Below are 23,457 nucleotides of genomic sequence, written 5' to 3'. Positions count from 1 at the left end.
TCAAAAACAACTGGAATAAATATAGAAACTCAAGAGCTGATATTGAAATACTACAAATTGCCTGATCAGCATCTCGAAACTGCATATTAACCATCCTGGGGGGGCGGGGGTATGCAGCTAATTGAATGAGCAAAACAGGACAGCCAGGAAACAAGAAGATTGGAAAAATGATTATCTGCATTCTCCATTAAATACATGTATCAAATAATTTGTTTCATAAAAAAATTAAAAATGAATAAATTGATAAAGTTAAAAAATAGGTAAAAACCTCTGTACAAAAATGTTGAACAAAAATCCATCCAAATCTTTAAAACAAGAATATATAGACTCTTAAATTTTTATCTAGACTATTGAATAGTGCTTATTAAATATAAAGTGAATTATAAACTTGCTCTTCGGTAAATCTTGAAAGGATCTGAGTTCATGTCACAAACTCAAGTTTTCTAATTACTTTATCTTTGCAACCTGATGGTGTAAACCTTTGATATTTCAAGCTTAGGTTATTTGATCTAACAGAATAAATAGTTTGAAATATCAAAGGTCTACGACAAAGATATAGGGATTAGAAAACCAGAGTTTGTGGCTAAAACTCAGTTCTTTTACCAAAGAAATTTTCAGAAGCCTCATTTAGAAGCTAGCTGAGCCCTCCCTCCTCTCATTTAGAAGCTAGCTGAGCCCTCCCTCCTCTCATTTAGAAGCTAGCTGAGCCCTCCCTCCTCTCATCTAGAAGCTAGCTGAGCCCTCCCTCCTCTCATCTAGAATCTAGCTGAGCCCTCCCTCCTCTCATTTAGAAGCTAGCTGAGCCCTCCCTCCTCTCATTTAGAAGCTAGCTGAGCCCTCCCTCCTCTCATTTAGAATATGAGTTTAGGCCCTCCCTCCTCTTATTTAGAAGCTAACTGAGCCCTCTCTCCTGCGAATTTTCTTATTACAATTTTGCGATTTTTCTGTGGCAAAAACTCAATTAATTTTGTTACGGCTCGCCAAAATAAAGCTTTGCGAATATATAAACTAATTCACCCATTCTAAAAGTATATTTATATCCAAGGAGAAAAATGGGTAGTTCTTCTCTTGGAGTAAATTTAAACAATAAACAGTACAGTGCAGGTACTGAGAAACTGCAGTACACTGTGTTGATAAACAAGATAAATCTTCCTAATGTACAGGGTTACCCACAAAGAATGAGATTGTAAAGACGACCTGAAACTCTTTTTATTTAACGATTACGGGGTTAAATTAAGTCTTCTGTCCTGAATATAATCTTCTTGTGGCTTATTCAATGATTGGAAAAAACACAAGTTTAGAGTTAACCCATTTTAACTCAGAAGGCTCGAAACAAAAAAAATATATTACCTAAAAATTAGAATATTTATTTTTTGTTTAACATTTACAATTTTAGTTGGATTATTTTATTGAATAAATATATGTAACAGTCGTATATTGTATTTTTAAGGCTTATTAAATGATTCAGAGAGTCAAAGGGAATTTAATGCAAACATATTTTTGAAGTTTCAAAATGGTTTCAGATGTTCATCGTACAGTGTACACGTAGATATTTTCTAGATATTTAAATATTTTCCTTGAAATGGACTGTTATTGTTATTTTAACTGACTTAACATTTAAAAAAGGGTCTTTTTGCAGCGGACACGCTACTCTTTAAATGGAGAGACAATTTAAATTTCGCCAAGAGTCCCTTTAAGTTAAAATTATGAATAATTGTTTATCACTCCAACCAGGCGGATGCAATAGATGACGAGGTTTGGAACTCTTCTCCGGAGTAACCCTTCAACTTGTCATCCTGTCTCCTATACTCAGATCTATCGTTCTTCATAGTTCCACCTCTCACATTCTGCATTAAAAGGAATGTGCATGAATATTTGGATATTGTTTTAGGTTCCAAATATGAATATTTCCAAAAAAAAATCTTAAAGGAATTGAGTCTTTGCCACAAACACAAATTTTTAATTCCTATATCTTTATTCTTTGCAACCTGATGGTGTAAACCTTTGATATGTCAAACTTTGATTATTTGAGATAACAATTTATTGTTTGAAAGTTTAAAATATAAAAGGTCTACGACATCGAGTTGCAAAGATAAAGGGATTAGAAAATAAGAATTTATGGCAAAGACTTAATTCCTTTATTTTGTAAAGAGTTTCATTTTACTACAGTCATTACATTAAATTGAATATATTTTTAGAAAAAAATTGTTTTATATTTATATTCAGTTTTGTCTCAATATTTTGTGTGTAGGAAGACGACGGAAATCTTAAATCCGGGAAATCTTTCAAAAAATCTTGGAACAGATTCACTAATATTGTTTTGTAATCTCTTCAGAGCTGAAAACTTTAGAATGAGATATCCTTAATCCCGACTACTTAATCTAAGTATCCAATGGACACACTTTTGTTTTTCTTCTTAAACCGTTCTTTCTTGGATAAAGGAGAGAAAAATCAAAAACCGGTTTTTTCCATTAGAGAGTCCCTCCCGTTTCTGTATGTTAATCTTAAATGGCGCGCAAAATTTCAAATTTCCTGGCTCTGATTGGTTACATTTTATACACTTTTCAGGATACAAGTACAAGATTAGGTTAGTCTCGAGATTAAGAAAAAGAAAGGATCAAGCATTAATCTCAATATCCACCATTCTAGAGTTTTCAGCTCAGTATATGCAAATATAAATGTAAAAGAATAGGCAACTCTCTCTTTAAAAGCAAGAATAAGTTCTAAGAAAACTGTCCTCAATGGTGATTAAATCAAAGACTTTTCAAAGAAATTGTTAAATCTTTATTGGATTTCTATATAGTTTAGATAAAGCAAAAAAAATATTAAAACTATTATTTTTTTGTGAGTGAAATATGATATTGTGATAGATTTGTATGTAATACGACCTTACAACGATAAATTTCTGAAAAATTTTTAAAATATGATAAATCTTTTTTTTTATTCACATGAAAAGTTTTTAATAAATGTGATGATTTACAAAAAAATAACAAGTTTTCAGATCTTTAATATATTGCCATTTTTTTATGTTTGCATGTTTTTTATCTTATTTGTCTAGTTGTGTACATGATTTCATCTTATTTGTCTATCCTTTAACATGTTTTTCATCTTATTTGTTGTTTCCATCTTCTTTGTCTTGTTGTGTAGTGTACATGATTTCATCTTATTTGTCTATCCTTGGACATGTTTTTCTTTATTGGGTTTGTACTGTCAGGGGTTTATCTTTTCGGAGTTTTCTTTCCGGGGTTTGTACTGTCAGAGAATTGTCTTTCCGTAGTTTTCTTTCCGGGGTTTGTACTGTCAGAGAATTGTTTTTCCGTAGTTTTCTTTCCGGGGTTTGTACTGTCAGAGGATTGTATTTCCGGAGTTTTCTTTCCGGGGTTTGTACTGTCAGAGAATTGTATTTCCGGAGTTTTCTTTCCGGGGTTTGTACTGTCAGTGGTTGGTCTTTCCGGGGTTTGTAATGCCATGGGTTTGGTCTTACCTTACTTACTTTCTGGGGTTTGTACTTTCAGAGGTTTGTCTTTCCGGGGGTTGTACTGTCAGGGGTTTGTCTTTCCGGAGTTTTCTTTCCGGGGTTTGAACTGTCAAAGGATTGTATTTCCGGAGTTAATCATAAAACCCTTAAATGTTTTCTAAAATATTTAAAAATCTTCTCTTTGCAGTGCAAAATTTCAATTTTCCTTGGTCTAGAGAATAGAACTGAAAACTCAGCTAGTTTTTACCAACAGAGCTTTACTATTTTAAGCTTATTTATTTATACGTCTAAATCTTGCGGAGAAGTTGGCATAAAAACAATTTTCGAATAAAAGAATTTGAATCTCATTTTCCGCATTATAAAGGTTTTATAATAGTTTTGTGTAACAAATTACATTTATAGAGGAGAAATCATTGTTAGACAATTCTTCTAGAGTGTTCGATAAAATATATCGCCGACTGAACATTAAACATCTTATCTATAGCTAATTTCAAAGGATCTAAACATTTGCTCCGAGCTCTAAAGTTTTCTTGTATTTTTTCAACTTGATTTCGTAGACCTTTGATATTTCAAACTGAGAATTTTGTTAGATCTAACAGTGAAAGTTTGAATTATGAAAAGTCTACACTGAATATCATCAAGTTGCATAGAGAAAGGATTGAAAAGTCAGAGTATGAGGCAAGCGTTCAACTCCTTTGCTTTGAGTTTGAAAAAGGAACAATTCAATTAAATCATCATTTTTCAGGTTTCAGGTTTCAGGTTTCAGCAGTTTTTTGCTGAATTATAAATACTTCTTTAAGTCTTTTTAATCTGTCTCTTTTCCCCTTTTATCTCTTTTCACAAAGAAGTTGAGTTTTTGCCACAAACTCAGATTTTTTCTAATCCTTGTATCAATACAACTTAATGTCGTAGACCTTAGATATTTCAAACTGGGAATTCCGTTCTAGATAAATAATCGAAGTGTGACACATCAAAGGTTTAAACCATCAGGTTGCAACGATATAGGGATTTGAAAATTTGATATGGTTCCGAAGACTCTTTATTGTTTAAAGAAAATCAATGCATTTTAAAGGGACTGTAAAGGAAAAATTAAAGGGTTTATAGGCTGAAAGCTAATCACTTTAGCTCTTGATCGCGGCCCATGCAAGTTATATCTGACGTTCCTGTCAGGAAAAATTGATTTATACGAAAAATTTATACGAAAATTCATATATATACAATTTTGTATAGAAATAGTAGGTTTAAACAGATCGTATTCAGCAAATACGCAACCAATCTGACAAAACAGATATCCCAGTCTTCAGATAAGAAAATATATTTATATCTAGGTATACCTTGGTATCCCTGGTATACTCCTCGTACAATCTTCAGATAAGAAAATATATTTATATCTAGGTATACCTTGGTATCACTGGTATACTCCTCGTACAGTCTTCAGATAAGAAAATATATTTATATCTAGGTATACCTTGGTATCACTGGTATACTCCTCGTACAGTCTCCAGGTGAGAAAATATAAAATCTCCAAAAGAGAAATTAAACTTAATCCCGTGAGAAGAGAGAACACAGCTCCACACCTTTACACAAATATTAAAATTAAAATTATCCCCCCCCCCTCCACTACCCTACTTAAATCTAAAGATCTTAACCAAAAACTTGGTTAAGGACAAATATTTAATTAAAACTCCATCTTTTCTTTCATACAGATAATCCCCATATACCAGTCCCCGGCCGCGATAATTGATGGCTCTCAAAAATAACTTGCCTCAAACTTAAATGTTCTAATTCCTATATCTCTGCATCCGGATGCAGAGATTTGGAGATTTGGAGATTTCAAACTTAGATTATTTGATCTTACAGAATTCATCGTTTGAAATATCATTGGGTTGAAAAGATATAGGGATTGGAAAATCTGAGTTTGTGGCAAAAACTCAATTCCTTTGAACTGTTTGGTATTACTTTTATGTCCATCCTATGCTTCTGTTAAGATAATTTTATAAAAACTGTTTTTCACGAACTACGAAAAAGAAACAGTTCGTGGAATAAATCAATATCGATTTACAGAAATAACACGTTCCTATTCATTATTACTTTATTGTTCATTCTGTAACATTTTAAAATTTTATTAAGGATAATTATATCTGACCTGACAAGATCATCTATCCATGTTGAGCGTCTAGCCACCCTTCTAGAGACGGTGCTGGTAGGATCTAGAACCATCTCCAGGCTAGTCTCAGCACACGGTTTCTCCCAAATCTAATAGATTGATCAAGGCTGGGAAGAGAACTGATAATGTTAAAATCATGTTCTTGCAACAAAAGAAGAAAAACTTTTCTATAGATTAAATTTTTTTTCATTAATTTATTTCGATCTTGACAAAAATTAATATCAATTAGTAATATGTATTTATCAGTTTGTGAATAATTTTTTAAAGGAATTGAGTCTTTGCTACAAACTCTGATTTTTTAATCCCTATATCTTGACAACCCAATGTAAACCTTTGATATTTCAAACTATGAATTCTGTTGGATCAAAGAATCTAAGTTTGAAATATCAAAAATTTACGCCATAAGATTGCAAAAATACTTTGCTTTTGGAGTCTGTGGCAAAAACTCAATTTCTTTGCTTATAACTATTTTTAAAGAAAGTTAATGGCTTACAATTACAAAATGGAACACCCCCCCCCTTCCCTCGTCTGCTTGATATCTGAGAAAAGAACTGTGTATGGGACCCCCCCCCTCTTCTGCTTACTATCTGAGAGGAGAACTGTGTATGGGAGCAGGGAGGAGGACATGAACAATAATCTTGAACCCCGGAGCAGGAACTCTCACCATCTATACCAGCTGCTCCAGAAATCCTGATTATAAAAACACCATAAATATCTGAGAAGCTCAATTTAATTCAGTAACTCATCAAAATTGTTTTATTATGAAAATGCAAAAATAGTTTCTAATATATAACTAAACTAGGTTTATAGTATTCTGTGACAAAAACAAAAAAGTATTTTTATGTTGAATCAAAATATTTTCCGCATTCTGAGGCGGGAAACTTCAAACATTTATTTTTCATGGAAATCCCGGAAAAAATGTTCAGTAATGCAAAGGATTTTAAAAATTAACTTTAATCTTTTACATTACATATGTATATGAATATATATATATATATAGCCGGCTAAGCAATAGCACCTCAGATCTACTCTCATTGGTAAAACATAACTCCTTTACCTCAGATCTACTCTCATTGGTAAAACCTACCTCTTCACCTCAGATCTGCTCTCATTGGTAAAACATAACTCCTTCACCTTAGATCTACTCTCATTGGTAAAACCCACCCCCTTTACCTCAGATCTACTCTCATTGGTAAAACATAACTCCCTTCACCTCAGATCTACTCTCATCGGTAAAACCCACCCCCTTTACCTCAGATCTACTCTCATTGGTAAAACATAACTCCCTTCACCTCAGATCTACTCTCATTGGTAAAACCCACCCTCTTCACTTCAGATCCACTTTCATTGGTAAAAACTAACTCCTTCACCTCAGATCTACAATCATTGATAAAACTAACTCCCTTCACCACAGATCTACTCTCATTGGTAAAACATAACTCCTTACCTCAGATCTACTCTCATTGGTAAAACATAACTCCTTCACCTCAAATCTACTCTCATTGGTAAAACATAACTCCTTCACCTCAGATCTACAATCATTGATAAAACCTACCTTAGTGCTAATGGTAGATTGTACGGAGCTAACCAAACTATACAGTTTCAACATTTTAAATTATATTTAATACAAAGGAAAAACATGTTTTTAAAGAAAGTTCCAATAAGCAAACAGTCGTGGTTAGCTATTTACTAGATTAAATATCTAAGAAAAACGCGTCGACAAATATGACTGACTGCATTGGTAATGCATGATATCTTTAATTAGGAGAATCGTTATTTAGAATCGGTAGTTGGAATTGATGAACACTATAGCTTTCTCCTAGATTTTATGTTTTATGAAATCACAGCAACATATATATATATATATATATCTTTAATTTAGAAATTATAATTTTAGAATCTAGAATGTTGATCCCTGATTTGTGAAGGTTAGAATAGCAGGTTATATTGGAGCAAGGACGGATGTATCCTGATCCAGTGTTGTGAACCTGGGATCCTAGTAGATGAAGAGGGATCAAGGAGTAGGGAGCACAATCACACAGACACTCAGAGATCCGAGCCTTAATATTCAAAATAATGTAAAACTTTTTAAACCAAATGACCCAAAAGTTGTTAACCGAATAAGTCAAAAGTGTGGAACAATAAATGAACCAAAAGTGTTGAATAAAATAAATCTAAAGTGTTAAACTATATATATGAACCAAAAGTGTTGAATAAAATAAATCTAAAGTGTTGAACTATATATATGAACCAAAAGTGTTGAATAAAATGAATCTAAAGTGTTGAACTATATATGAACCAAAAGTGTTGAATAAAATGAATCTAAAGTGTTTTACCAAATGAACCAAACGTTTTGAACCAAACGATCAAAAGTGTGAAACCAAATGAACTCAAGGTTATGAACCAAAATTTTAATCAAATGAATTAAAAATGTTGAACCAAATAAATCAAAAATGTTAAACTAAATGAATTAAAGCTGTTCTAAAAGTTTTAAACCAAATGAACCAAAAGTGTTGAAAAAAATAAACCAAAAGTTTTTAAACCAAATGAACCAAATGAGTCAAAAGTGTTGATCTTTATGAACCAAAAGAGTTGAACTAAATGAACTCAAAGTGTTGAACTAAATGAATCAGAAGTGTTGAACTAAATGAATTAAAACTGTTGAACTAACTGTTCTAAAAGTTTTAAACCAAATGAACCAAATGAGTCATAAATGTTGAACTAAATGAACCAAAAGTGTTGAACCAAACGAATCAAAAATGTTGAATCAAATGAACCTAAAGTTTTCAACTAACTGAACCAAAAGTGTTAAACCAAATGAATCGAATTTTTTAACCAAATGACCTAAAAAAGCCCTAATTTTGTATATATAATTTTGTTATATGAAAAATTTCCCAGTCACAAAAGCAAGGTTTTAATGATGATGAAATGAAATAAAAAAGACGAAAGTAAAAAAATCCATGACTAAAATTATGAAAAAGGAATGCTCGGAAACTCTACAAGAGTAAACTAATTCAAACATTTTCTTTAACTCCAAAGTTTTCGTGAAAGATCAACGAAGCCCAAATAATTCCCTTTGTAGTTGCAGAAACTAAAAACATTTGTTTGATGAAATATTTAAAATTTAGAAAAAAAATAAGCTGCCCAGAATAGATGGAAAGATGAACATTAAGAATATCGATTTTCGATCCTATTTTTACAAGGAATTCAGAGTCTTGAAACTATGCCCTAAAATCTTGCAAAAATAGGAAATAAAATCTTAAAATATAGGGAAGGGTAAAACCGAACAATCAATAATCGTAAAAAGACATAAAAAAGGAAATTGCAAACTTTTGTCTCAAACTCTTTGCAACTTCATGGTGTAAACCATCGACATTTTAAATTTTAACTTATATTTGATCTGGCAGATTTCGTGGGTTCAAAAATCAATGGTCTATGAAACCAGTGGCCGGATTTAAAGAATTTGAGCGGCGGTTTAAATTTAAGCCGCGGGTTAAATATGGTTGGTTCTACTTAAAATTGTATCAAATGTTTCAAGATTTAAGCCGGCGCTAAATTTAAACCTGGTTTTGGCGGATTTTGGCGGATTTAAACCGCGGCTCAAATTCTTTAAATTCCATCTCAGATTTCAAAAATGTAAGTATTAGCAAAGTTGAGTTTGTGACGAGGGTTCAGTTTCTTTACAACAAATTCGATTGAAGGACATGATGATAATAATAATAATAATAATAATAATAATAATACGAGAAGCACTAGAAACTAAAAACACATAGTTATGAACTACACACAAGAGAATGGTTATTGGTTACAGAAACTGGAAAGAAATGTTAGAATGGAAAGGACAGCCTTTGTCATAAATAAAAAAATATTATATTATTTGATCTAACAGCGTTTGCAAAGTTATAAGGATTTGAAATTCAAAGCTTTAGGCAAAAACTAAATTTCTTTGAAACTGGAATATTGCTGAGTAGGTAGATACATACATACATCTGGAATTTGTCGAAACTAGATATTATAATTCTTAAAATTATAATATAGTTCATAGTGTTCATGGAATTCATAGAGACCATACAGTTCTTAGAGTTCATAGTTCAACAAGTTTATATGAATAGAGTTAAGAGTTAATAGAGTTCATACAGATCATACAGATCCTACCGTTCCTAAAGTTCCAACAGTTCCTACAATTAACACAGTTCATACAGTTCATACAGTGCTTACAGTTATACTGTTATACAGTTCACACAGTAAACACAGTGTTTATGGTTATACAGTTAAACAGTTCACACAGTACACACAGTGCTTAAAGTTATAGAGTTAAACAGTTCACACAGTAAACAGTTCACAAAGTACGCACAGTGGTTACAGTTATGCAGTTATACAGTTCACAAAGTACACACAGTGTTTACAGTTATACAGTTAAACAGTTTAAACAGTTCACAAAGTACACACGGTGCTTACAGTTATACAGTTAAGCAGTTCACACAGTACACACAGTGCTTACAGTTATACAGTTAAGCAGTTCACAAAGTACACACAGTGTTTACAGTTATACAGTTAAACAGTTCACACAGTACACACAGTGCTTAAAGTTATACAGTTAAACAGTTCACTAAGTACACACAGTGCTTAAGCCTTACAGTTATACAGTTCACACAGTAAACACAGTGTTTACATTTATACAGTTATACAATTCACACAGTACACACAGTGCTTACAGTTATACAGTTAAGCAGTTCACACAGTACACACAGTGTTTACAGTTATACAGTTAAACAGTTCACACAGTACGCACAGTGATTACAGTTATACAGTTATACAGTACACACAGTGCACACTGTACTTTCAGTTATACAAATATGCAGTTTACACAGAACGTACAGTGCTTACAGTTAAGATCCTTATATTTGAATTTGAAATTTTATCTTGATTTTAGTTTTTGGCTTTAGATGAAAGATTTTACTAAAGGTTAAGATGATATATATTAAATTTTAATTTATTCATTTTATTTCTGTCCTGAAAATTGAAGTATTCACATTCTATGCCTGTAGCCAAAGAGCATAGACTTGTGTAATTAAGACGAAAAAAGTAAAAAACCGCCATTTTGTTGTACTGTTTTCATACTTTTGTCTTATTCATTAAACAGATGTGATTAGCTTTGTAATTACAAATATTGCCTTCATAGAGGGATAAATTGTGCTATTGAGATCCTCCCCCAAAAAAACTTAAGAACAATTAATCTATTTTTGAAATTTATGAAATACTAGACATTTAGAGGGTGTGGTAACAGTTCGCCCAATAACTTTTTACCCAATCACGTTTCACCCAAAACGTTTCACCCAATAACGTTTCACCCAAAATAATGTTTCACCCAAAATAACGTTTCACCCAATTCACGTTTCACCCAAAATATATTTCACCCAACACACGTTTCACCCAAACTACACTAACTTAAGAGTTTCCCCCCCCCCCCCCAAAAAAAAAATCTTGCAAATTTTATTTTGACTCTCCCAGTATATAGACTCTCCCGTTTCAGATTTGAGTCGATATTCATGGCTATTTTGATCAATAAGAATGGGCTTCCCACTTTTTGAGGAGATGTACTTAGCTACATGTAACTGTGCCGCCATGGTCAGATAAAATGTGGTTTTGCATATTTCGAACAAAAAAGTTGCGGATTTACAACAATTTGCATTAATATATTTGTATATATGAGTCGACCCACTCAGATTAGATTTTTTTAAACCAATCTAAAAACATTCCCACAATTCTCTTGTTTTTCCCAATCAAAATTTGAGGCAAATCGGTCCAGGGGTTTTTGAGTTATGATCGGAAATCATAACTCATCGGCAATGTATGTTTTAGTAGAATAAAAAAATTGGGTGAAACTCTTTAATAAGTGTAGATTGGGTGAAACATAATTTGGGTGAAACGTAATTTGGGTGTAACGTAGTATTGGGTGAAACGTTATTTTACCTAAAATTGGGTGAAACGTGATTGGGTGAAACGTTATTGGGCGAACTGTTACCACACCATTTAGAGCGTTTCGTGTCCTTGAATCAAGTGTATACACTGTACAGTTTACAACCAGAAGTAGAAAATCCCACGAAAATATAATGGTTTACCTTACACTGTTGTTGACAGATTCTTTGGTCATAGTTTTCACTCTTCTCACATCCCACTTCCCTGGTATACAAATTCATGCTAGGGTTTTTTTAATTAAAAGCTGAAGAGTAAGGGGCTCAAATACTTTTTGAGTTATCGCAAAAAAACGATAGGGAGGGGGGGGGGGAAGAAATCTAAATTGACCAATTAAGGAAGAAGAATCATCCAAGAAAACCAGAAAAAGAGAAGAAAATTCATCTCAGTTTGATTTTTAGGGGGTAGACTTTTGTAGGAAAAATTCCAGGCAATCTGGGTTCCCAAGCTAGTATATATCTCTGAATCTCAAATGGTTTTCATTTTTGTGAATTTCAAATTATGATAACTGTGAATTTTGACGAGTTTAAGATAAAAATGGAAATTTCTTAATATCAGATATTTGCTGAAGACTAGAAAGCCAAAATATTGGATTGTTGAAACCGGTTATTGACGTAAAGGTTTGAAGATTTAAAGATTTAAAGATTTAAAGATTTAATGATTTAAAGATTTAAAGATTTAAATATTTAAAGGTTTAAAGATTTAAAGATTTAAAGTTTTAAAGTTTTAAAGTTTTAAAGATTTAAAGATTGAAAAGAAATAATTTCTGTCAATTTTAATGTTGTCTCTGCTGAATGTGAATTCAAAGAAATTAGAAATTAGAAATATTAGATTGAAAAACAACTATTATGATCAGACAAAGCTGTTCGGAGGGTACTCTTGTGAATAGGACATGTGTTAGTCTTTAAATGGAGGATTAATTAAAATTTTCTGTAAAGATACCTGTCGGTTGAGATTGTTTTAATGTTTATAAGCTGAGATCTTGAATCCTGGATTCTAATTTCATTACTTGCTTCATCTACAATTATACTCTACATATAGTGCATGAATTGTATTTAAGAAGTCGGATAAAGAACTGATTACACTCCTCAAACTCTAATATTCTAATCTGTATATCCGTAGATATTTGATATTTTTGCTTGATCAATGAGGCAATGTTAGAAAAAGAGAGAAGAAAATTGAAGTTTAAAGTGAGTGTTTAGTTGCCTTGATAACTTTTGAAATTCCAAACCTGAATGTATGAAAGCTTTGAGGAACTTGTTGTTACACTCATCTTTACTTCCAATTGAGTTAAACCGAACCTTCAAACTCCTGGTTATATCTCCAGTTGCTCCTAAAATAGAGATAAATTGATCCTCTAAACTCTTGTTTATATCTCCAGTTGCTCCTAAAACAGAGATAAACCGAACCTTTAAACTCCTGGTTATATCTCCAGTTGCTCCTAAAACAGAGATAAATTGAACCTCTAAACTCCTGGTTATATCTCCAGTTACTCCTAAAACAGAGATAAATTGAACCTCTAAACTCTTGGTTATATCTCCAGTTGCTCCTAAACCAGAGATAAACCAAATATTTAAACTCCTGGTTATATCTCCAGGTTCTCCTGAAACAGAGATAAACTGAATCTAAAAACTCTTGGTTATATCTCCAGGTTCTCCTGAAACAGGGATAAACTGAACCTTTCAACTCCTGGTTATATCTCCAGGTTATCCTGAAACAGAGATAAACCGAACCTTTAAAACTCTTAGATATATCTCAAAGACAAGACAAGACACAAACGTAACCTTAAAACTCCATCTCCAGGGTCTCCTGTAACAGAGATAAACTGAATAAAAAACTCCTGGTTATATCTCCAGGTCTCCTGTAACAGATGTAAACGAAGCCTTTAAAATCAAGATTATATCTCCAGGATATCTTGAAGTATCTACTTCCTAACCCTCCTTTCTTCTTTAACATTGATATTTTTGTATTCAATTTATCTTCCATTACCTTTAGAAGATAGGAAAACACATTCTTGGTAGAGAGGACTCTCCTGTCAAAAAAAGGAATAACATGAAAATAACATCAGAGCAGGGAACTATTGTGTAGGATTCTCATAATCCCTTTCGCTTGATCTCAATATCCACTGTGGACACTTTTAATTTGAGGATTTATGCCTAATCTCTTAATTTCAGTTCCCTTTAAGGGTCCGGGATATCGATTAAAGATTAACAAAAGATAGAGATCAAGCATTGATCTTGATATCCCAGCTCTGTTCAATTAAACAGAGTTTTTTTTCGAAAGTTTTAATATTAAAAGATTATTTTGAAATTAAAGGGATTGTACGTTCCGTTCATTTCAGAAAGTTGCCTATTTTCTCACTTGACGAATTTTCATAATACTTTTTCCAGATGCAATTTTAGCATGTGATTTTTACCATTTAACTGTACAATGATAACCAGAACACAATAGGAAGACGACATTAAATCAATACTAAAGTTCATTTGATGTGGTTACAAAGAAAAAAGCTTTACTAGTAAGTTTTTTAATCGCTTATCAAGTGAAGTGAGTCTGTCTACACTGCACAATTGCTGTGTCTCATGCTCATTGGACTACTCAAAATTATGACTTGAATCTAAAAGTCGATTTTCTGTTCTAGCTTAATGAAATGTGTTATATATTTTTTCCTTATTGATGCAGGTGATCGAAAGAAGACGATCATCTCCACAAGAAGATGACAGCTGTACATGGCATTCTTTTAAGTTTTGCGCATTTGCTCCACAACTTATTTCAGAGACGACTGAAAAGAGTTTAAAAGGAAATATATATGTTTATATTTATCTTAATGATTTACAAGAATAATACTTGAGCACCATTAACCTGATATATTTTGAGTAGTGTACGTTTTGTTTGTGTTGATGAACCCACAATGATGTCCTTCCTGTTTACAAACGAGCTCGACCAATTGTAAACTCGCCCCAAAATTACAGATCGGAGCTACAAGAGTTCCAAGTTTCACAATGGGGTTAACTATCCTCAGATCTAAAATAGGTATCGGATACAGAATTTTTAATCGTCTTGAAAAAGTGATTACTAACTTCGAAAAAAATGTAAACGAAAGATGGTTGATTTGGTTAAATTCAAAGCTGAAGAATAATTTTTTTTTTTTTAATACAATTAAACCTGGAGTGTTGAAAATATTTTGCACTCTGTTAAGAAGATTGGTCTGGACGGGTTCGGTTTTTATCTCCGGGACTATATCTCCCACTGAAGAACCATTATAGCACAGCACTGTAAACAGATCCTGCAAGGAGAAAACGTCATACATCATTTGCAATTATTTTCTTACTTTTTACTTGAGATTGCAGTTTGATTTGATACGTTGTTTACGCTATAGCTTAACCCAGATATATCTTTTGTTTGAGACCCTGCCAATTTGGCATATTTTTGTCTTATTATGAAGATCATCCCATATCAAATTTGGTTATTTCCAAGCTTTAACGGCAATATACTTACAAAATTCTCAAAGAAAAAAAATTAAACTTATAAAATTTAAAGGTTAAATATTCTATTCAGTTCCAAAAATACAAATTCAAAACTAAACACGATCCAAAAGGATTTTGGACGCCCTCTATCATCATATCCTTTTTAAAGTTGTTTTGTTAAAAATAAGTATATTAGAGGATTTTTAATAGATATGCTGAAAACAGGGTATTTATTTGGCTTACTATATTGGATTTCTTTAGTTTGATACTTCAGATTTTCATAATTTGTTATATAATTTTAAGTTAATGAACATGATTTTGAGGTCTTGGAAAATATATCCGTCTTTGAGGAAAGGGTTTTTTGAATCAATCAGTCAAAGTTTCTTCACAGGAATTGGCAATGTATATAGACCTCCTAACTCTGATATCATTAAGTTTATTGAAATTATGGAATCTATTTTGAAAAAAATTTCATCCGACAAATTACTGAGTAAAGCTGAAGAAATTCAAATTATGGGTGACCTAAATATTAATCTGCTGAAGAACAATTCTCACAATGCTAAATCTAACTTTTTATCAACCTGTTAACATATTCACTTCTTCCGCTAATTACTCTCCCTACACATATTACTCAAGCATCTTCAACATTACTAGATCACATATTTAGTAATTCATATCCTGAGTCAAAAGAATGTGGAATCATCTACTTACTTAAGTTTATCTGACCCGTTTTTTCATTGTCTTAGTGTACACAATCTTAATAAACCACAACCAGAATTTACATTGGGAATATTCTAAAAATGTAGCTAACACCTGGTTTCAAAACTACCTCGTCAATAGGACTCAAAATGTATGTATAAATGGTATTTTTTTCTAAAGAAAAAACAATTTTATGTGGTGTTCCCCAGGGAAATGTTCTTGGGCCCCTACTATTTATTAAAGTACATTCAGATCCAATATTTTTCAGATTAGAACTCCTAAATCTTGATGATACATATAAACTAGGTGTTCTATCTTTTATGCATAAATAATTTTATGAAAACCTTCCAACTTCCTTCCAAGATATGTTTAGTTCTTTAGCTGAACCAAATAGAACAAAATCATATAAACTTGGACGGGTTCTCTTTAAAACGCTTTATTTCCAAAAATATGGAATTCGATTGAATTAGAGCTTAAAGAAACTAAATCTGCAAAATCGTTCTAAAAGAAAAGTCGCCAAGATCTATTTAGATAGTCATGCAAATCATATCTGTAAAAAAAACTGTGTGTAATTTGGATAAACTTAGTCTTAACTATCTTCTTCACCCTGTAGTTCATAAACATGATTTTAATAACATATGTTACCCTCTGTTCTAACCCTTCCTTTCCCTTATACTCCCTCACCTCGTCTTTATCTTTTTCCTGACTTATCATCATTATTATGTTTAAAATGTACATTGTGCAGTGTTCACCCATTTATTTATTTACAATTCTCATTCCCCTATAATGAGCCAACCAACTAAAACAACCTTCTCTGGTTAAGCGGGTCCAAACTACCTAGTAAATCGTGATTTTTTTTGTATTATCTCGTGCTTTGTAGTTGAATAAAAATATGAATGAATATGAAATATGAACTGTGTATTTTAGACTTTGACCTAAATACTTTTAAAACATCTGAGTAATGAGAAAGGTTTTTACACTTGGGATGTCATTAATCTTTAATCCATATATTTAGTTATTGTTTTTTATTTCAATAATAGGTTTGGTGTACCCACCTCACTTTTACATCCGTGTACACCCCAGGGAGACAGATCACATGAGAACACTGAACTCTCTTCTCCTATAAATTGATTTAAAAAATAAGAAAAAATTACCACTCTCTCAGTCTCAAAGAAATGTTTGATTAAAATGTGAAATTAAACTTTTCCTTATATACATATATATATTTAAATAGATATATAACTCTAATATATATATAATTCTAAGAGAAAGGAATAAGACCGATTGGATCCGTAACTGAAAGGTAAAGTAAAGGGGGCGTACATTTATATTAAGGTGATTATGGTATTGATATGATAAGGACCCTAGTTAATAAAATCAGGCAAGGAAATGATCCTGATTACTGAAAGGGAAAATCGGAGAAATCTTCGTAAATAAAATAGAAAAAAATCCTAGCAATTGAACGAGACATTTGGACGAATCACAATCTAGGAAATCTATAGTTTTAGAAATAAAGTAAAGGAATTCAGTTTTTGCCACTAACTCAAATTTTCTAATCCCTATATCTTTGTAACCTGATGGGTTGACCCTTTGATATTTTAAACTTAGATTATTTGATCCAACAGAAATTTTAGTTTTATATATCTAAGGTCTACAACATTAGGTTGCAAAGATAAAAAAATTAGAAAATCGGAGTTTGTGGCAAATACTCAATTCCTTTGAGAGATCTACCAATTATTAAACTGTGAAAATATGAGGAATCCCAATAAATGAAAGGAAATATGAGAGAAACCCTATCAGTTCAAAGGTAATATGGAAGGAAGTAAAGGTAAATGAAAGGAAATATGAGAGAAACCCTATCAGTTCAAAGGTAATATGGAAGGAAGTAAAGGTAAATGAAAGGAAATATGAGAGAAACCCTAGCAGTTCAAAGGTAATATGGAAGGAAGTAAAGGTAAATGAAAGGAAATATGAGAGAAACCCTAGCAGTTCAAAGAATATGGAAGGAAGTAAAGGTAAATGAAGGAAATATGAGAGAAACCCTAGCAGTTCAAAGAATATGAAGGAAGTAAAGGTAAATAAAAGTGATCCCAGTAATTAAAGGGTAATATGGGAGAACTGAATGTGAGTATAGAAGGAATACTAATAACTGAAAGGTGATATCGAAAGAATACTAATAGTTGAACGGTTAAATTGTACGAATACTTATAATTAAAAAGAAATATGTGAAGTAAGAAGTAAGTATCTGACATAATGAAACATAAACTCACAAAAGCATCTGACATACAGGAACCTAAACTCACTTAAGCATCTGACATACTGAAACCTAAACTCACCTAAGTATCTAACATACTGAAACCTAAACTTACCTAAGCATCTGACATACTGAAACCTAAACTCACCTAAGCATCTGACATACTGAAGCCTAAACTCACCTAAGTATCTGACATACTGAAACCTAAACTCACCTAAGCATCTGACATACTGAAACCTAAACTCACCTAGGCATCTGACATACTGAAACCTTAACTCACCTAAGCATCTGACATACTGAAACCCAAAAACTGGCGGAGTAGTTTCTATTCTCCTGAAGAGTGCTGGACTAAGCCTTGAACCCTGCTGGAATCTTAGAGATCTACAAACTAGACCTGGAACCAGGTGGTTGGTTCCACTGTTGCAGATGTAGACCGGAGCACCCGTAGTTTCTACAACTGGATACCCTGAACAAATAACAAGATCAGAGCTGACACAAAAGTGGACGCTCAAACACAGTAAAGTCGGCTTAATCTAAATTTTTGATGCATAATTTCCACAGCTGTGTCTCAACGTGTGTAGAAGTAGAAATAATAAATTGTGTAAGAGATACAAAAAATCTTAATAAAGTAAATTATATACATTCTTATTCTAGTGATATTACATTCTTTGTTGTCAGGTTGAATCTGTAAATCCAATTTGTGTGGGGGATGTTGAGGAGGCTAACCCCCCCCCCCCCATCTCATTGGATCGGTAAAATCTATGATTTCCAGGGGATTTTCGGGTTCTCATACACTAAAATTTAGAAAACTCTGAAACTTCACATTAATAGATAGCCTTGACTTTAAAGTGTCGCAACGTCTTAGCCTTTGGTTTTCCTCACAAACTCACTTTTCTTTTATCTAGCCCTAGACTGATTTATTTCAAAAATACAAAGCGTTTGTTTCTAGCTTATCTTTAAACCAGGAAATTTGAGAAAAAACATTTCGATTTTTGTCAGAGAACGTGCACATCTTGGTTTGCAGTGAAAGGGGGCTAAGCCTCCCCTTAGAAAAATGCCCCCTGGTTTGTGTACACGTGACTTATTAGGACTGCTTGGAACTAACTCTCATCAAAACAGAGTTGCCAAAGGTAGATTTGGAGATTTTAAATCTAAATTTTTGATGCATAGTTTCCATAGCTGTTGATTTGGAAATACTTCTGGTTTGAGAAAGGAACAGGAAAAACAAATGATGAAAGTATATGAAAAATTTCAGAAGTGTGAAGGAAAACTGAAATTATTCTTCATTACCTTTTTTTTCCTTTTAGGTGAATATTTGAAACTTACATTTTAGGATTTTTTGAGGATGCATGTTCTCTCGGTTTTAGGGGATTTTCAATCCAATCAATCCGGCATCAAAACAAAAATAAAAATTGAAACTAAAATTTGAGTTTTCCTGTGCGCTGCAAGGTAGGAAGGCCGGGCTTAAAAAATCAATGTTATACTAGATGTTTTTTTTACAATGACCAGAAATTAAACAGAATATAGATAGAAAAACTTGAAATGGCAAAAAAATAATAAGTAACTCAAAAAATAAACATTGTTAGGTTCCAATCAATCATTAAATGATGACTTTTAAAGTCTTGAAATTCTGCACCATAATAGATAATTAAAGAGACTCAAAGAGTAGTTTCAAGTAACCCTCCATGCAAGGATGGCAATGCCCGATTCACAACCGTACACTTGAAAACATATCCTGATCAATGATCAATATCTATAAATTCATACTTGATCATACAAAACTTTTCAGGGTTTCTTTGTGAATATGACAGTGCCATAATTGCATTTAGGGCATTTAAAATTACGCTTACAGTCCCATTAAGTCATAAACCCTAATTTGTGTAGCTTGGGGTTTCCTATGTATACATATTGACGTACTAAAGGCAATTTATTTTCAACCTTTAATATAACACATTTTCTCGAGCAGTAGAGTCTGATAAACTTGTACTTATCTCAGAGGGGTACAAACATTGTATACATCACAGCGTTCTCTTATAGCCCGTTAAATGTTTCCAAAGCATGTACAAGACATATGTACAAAATAAACCCTCTTTTTCGTTTTTATTTTAAACATTGTACATATTGTAAAATGTACAATCAACCTTTTATTAAACCTTTTGACAAATATGTGCACTTTATTCAATGTTTCTTTCGATAATATTGAAAGAATTCTTATTGATTTCAGAAATGTTGTAAAGTGAGTAACTATTATTATTACACTCTTGATCCATGCAAGGACATTAAGAAGTGAGTAACTATTATTATTAAACTCTTGAACTATGCAAGGAAATTAAGGTGGGATATGAAAGCGCAAAGTGAGTAACTATTATTATTAAACTCTTGATCTCTGCAAGGAAATTAGGGTGGGATATTGAAGCGTAAAGTGAGTAACTATTATTATTACACTCTTGAACTATGCAAGGAAATTAAGGTGGGATATGGAAGCGTAAAGTGAGTAGCTATTATTATTACACTCTCGATCCATGCAAGGAAATTAAGAAGTGAGCAACTATTATTATTAAACTCTTGAACTATGCAAGGAAATTAAGGTGGGATATGAAAGCGTAAAGTGAGTAACTATTTTTATTAAACTCTTTGTCTATGCAAGGAAGGAAATTAAGAAGTGAGCAACTATTATTATTAAACTCTTGAACTATGCAAGGAAATTAAGGTGGGATATGAAAGCGTAAAGTGAGTAACTATTTTTATTAAACTCTTTGTCTATGCAAGGAAATTAAGGTGGGATATGGAAGCGTAAAGTGAGTAACTATTATTATTAAACTCTTGGTCTATGCAAGGAAGTTAAGGTGGGATATTGAAGCGTAAAGCGAGTAACTATTATTATTATTACACTCTTGATCTGTGCAAGGAAATTAGGGTGGGATATGGAAGCGTAAAGTGAGTAACTATTATTATTACACTCTTGATCTATGCAAGGAAATTAAGGTGGGGTATGGAAGAGTAAAGTGAGTAACTATAATTATTATTACACTCTTGATCCATGCAAGGAAATTAAGAAGTGAGCAACTATTATTATTAAACTCTTGAACTATGCAAGGAAATTAGGGTGGGATATGGAAGCGTATACACATTATACAATTTCCATTATTTTTATACAAAATCTCGGGAAAAGGGCAAAACCATTTAAATTGTTTAAACTATATTGTGACATATTAGGACAGCACTTGACCAGTTTTTTCCTAAACTCTATACCTTGGTTCAAAACGGTTCAAAAATTATATTTTATTATTTTTTTTATCTTTAATTAATGGAGCGGGAAAACTATATTTATTTTGTTTTTAATTTTCAACAATATTTTTCGAGTTTCTCAAAATAACATTTTTTTTTTATTGTTTATACATTGATTTAGGAGAAAAATGTGGCAACAGATGTATTTTGTTAACTCTCTCGTTAATCCAATTTTAACCTCCTCTTTTATATTTTAAGAGTTTCGTACTTCCACAAAGATATGAGAAATTTTACTTTTACGCTTTTTTCTTCTAAACGAACCATTTTTCCTTAGCTTTTTTCCTGGCAAAATTTTACGGAATACAGTTTGAAATGTTGGAATCTTAAACGATTTTGTTGGTGCCTATTTAAAACTTCAAAACGAGACAACGTATTGTCAATGACCATTTATAATTTTCTACCCCGTTTAACACTTTTATTTTAATTTAAAAGAAATTAGTTATTCCCAATCTGGAGGTGGAAATAAGGGTTGACGTTGTTTTCCTGAGAAATTTTTAAAAATAATTCTTAGCTCAGTGTTAGATAAGTTGCAGCCCTAAAAAGAGTGAGATTCCTTAAATGTCCTAAAAATTCTTTCAATCAAATATTTAATGTGATGAGGCCACCATTCTTTTTCTAAGAACCATTAGAAAATTAATTAAGGATTGGAAAATAAATTAATTTGTATTTTTCATGCTAAATTACTTTTTTATTTTATTAGCCGCAGAAGTTTTGACATTGTTGACTTTGGTGTGAAGTTTGTAGCTAGCTATATCTGTACCTGCTAGCTAGCTAGCTATACCTGCACCTGCTAGCTAGCTGCTAGCTATATTTGCACCTGCTAGCTAGCTATACCTGCACCTGCTAGCTAGCTATACCTGCACCTGCTAGCTAGCTAGCTATACCTGCACCTGCTAGCTAGCTTGCTAGCTATATTTGCACCTGCTAGCTAGCTATACCTGCACCTGCTAGCTAGCTAGCTATATTTGCACCTGCTAGCTAGCTAGCTATACCTGCATCTGCTAGCTAGCTAGCTATATCTGCACCTGCTAGCTAGCTTGCTAGCTATATTTGCACCTGCTAGCTAGCTATACCTGCACCTGTTAGCTAGCTAGCTATACCTGCACCTGCTAGCTATATTTGCACCTGCTAGCTAGCTATACCTGCACCTGCTAGCTAGCTAGCTAGCTAGCTATATTTGCACCTGCTAGCTAGCTAGCTAGCTATACCTGCTGTAGAATTCCCGATCCCGAGTCCAACTTCGGAGAAACTATAATTACAAAAACATGTAAAAACTCTGTTTGGCATATTTATTATTTATGATGGTGTTAGCTCTACAATAGAAAACAGTTTTTGCAGCCTTGGAATTTTACAAAAAAATATTTGAATAGATTTAATTTAGAAATATAAAAATTTGGCAATAATATTTGACATATTTGAGTTTTTGAAGAAAATATTTAATATCCCTGATGACAAAATAATTTTACTTTCTTGTCCCGACTGAATTAATTTACATTTTGTCAAACCCCACTTTATCTTTATTTTAAGCTGAAATATAAAAAAACATTTCGTTTGTAATATACTAGGCTTTCAGGGCGTTTCAAGCACATTTTAACTTTTGATTGTTGCTCTATCTGCGGAATTTTCTCTTCGTAAACAATCAAACAATTATCTTCAAACGAGCATTGCTCTCTTGAAATTATGCTTGCAGTTCTGTTAACTTTATCAGTGAAATTGATGTAAAATTTGTAATCAATATCTTTACGAGCAGCCGTAGTACATTTGAATTTCCGAGCCGGGTCAACCTTTCCGGTCCCAGTTTGTACTGTATCGCCCGGACATTGGGTAAATAAAGCAGACACTCAATAGGACTAGCCGTGCAACAAGGTTGACGCGGTCAGACTTAGGTTGAGGTGCGTGTCTTATCATTTAAGTTTTGCATGAACGTACAAAATTTCTTTCTAAAATAAAGTAAATGTTAAATTAATTCAATTCCCCGGTCCTTATTCTTTGTTCCATTGTAATTAGGTAATACGTTAATTTTAAACTCTTGAGAAAATTCGAATTTGTATGAAACAGAACTACAGAAGGAAACTTGGAACGGGTTGGGAAAAAAAAGTAATTCTGAGAAGGAATAGAATTAAAGAGACTT

General features: G+C 32.5%; 1 protein-coding gene across 1 annotated transcript in view; it reads right to left on the bottom strand.

Annotated features, from left to right (window-relative positions):
• Positions 1–1,401: 1,401 nt before the first annotated feature.
• The window catches only part of LOC111700015 (uncharacterized), a 37,567-nt gene continuing 15,511 nt past the window's right edge, over positions 1,402–23,457 (bottom strand). Inside the window, exons 15-30 of the mRNA XM_023470826.1 lie at positions 22,535–22,575; positions 18,319–18,504; positions 16,840–16,904; positions 14,784–14,904; positions 14,481–14,642; positions 14,288–14,400; positions 13,611–13,653; positions 12,853–12,954; positions 12,564–12,639; positions 11,768–11,828; positions 7,561–7,705; positions 7,201–7,237; positions 6,230–6,335; positions 5,625–5,734; positions 4,947–5,055; positions 1,402–1,847 (exon numbers count right to left, since the gene is read on the bottom strand). Coding sequence (XP_023326594.1) covers positions 1,722–1,847; positions 4,947–5,055; positions 5,625–5,734; positions 6,230–6,335; positions 7,201–7,237; positions 7,561–7,705; positions 11,768–11,828; positions 12,564–12,639; positions 12,853–12,954; positions 13,611–13,653; positions 14,288–14,400; positions 14,481–14,642; positions 14,784–14,904; positions 16,840–16,904; positions 18,319–18,504; positions 22,535–22,575 — 1,603 coding nt within the window. The 3' untranslated portion in view covers positions 1,402–1,721. The remainder of the gene's footprint in view (positions 1,848–4,946; positions 5,056–5,624; positions 5,735–6,229; positions 6,336–7,200; positions 7,238–7,560; positions 7,706–11,767; positions 11,829–12,563; positions 12,640–12,852; positions 12,955–13,610; positions 13,654–14,287; positions 14,401–14,480; positions 14,643–14,783; positions 14,905–16,839; positions 16,905–18,318; positions 18,505–22,534; positions 22,576–23,457) is intronic.

This window comes from Eurytemora carolleeae, unplaced genomic scaffold (assembly GCF_000591075.1).
Source record: "Eurytemora carolleeae unplaced genomic scaffold, Eaff_2.0 scaffold47, whole genome shotgun sequence".
Lineage (NCBI taxonomy): Eukaryota > Metazoa > Arthropoda > Copepoda > Calanoida > Temoridae > Eurytemora > Eurytemora carolleeae.
This window is presented reverse-complemented; position numbering and strand designations above follow the sequence as displayed.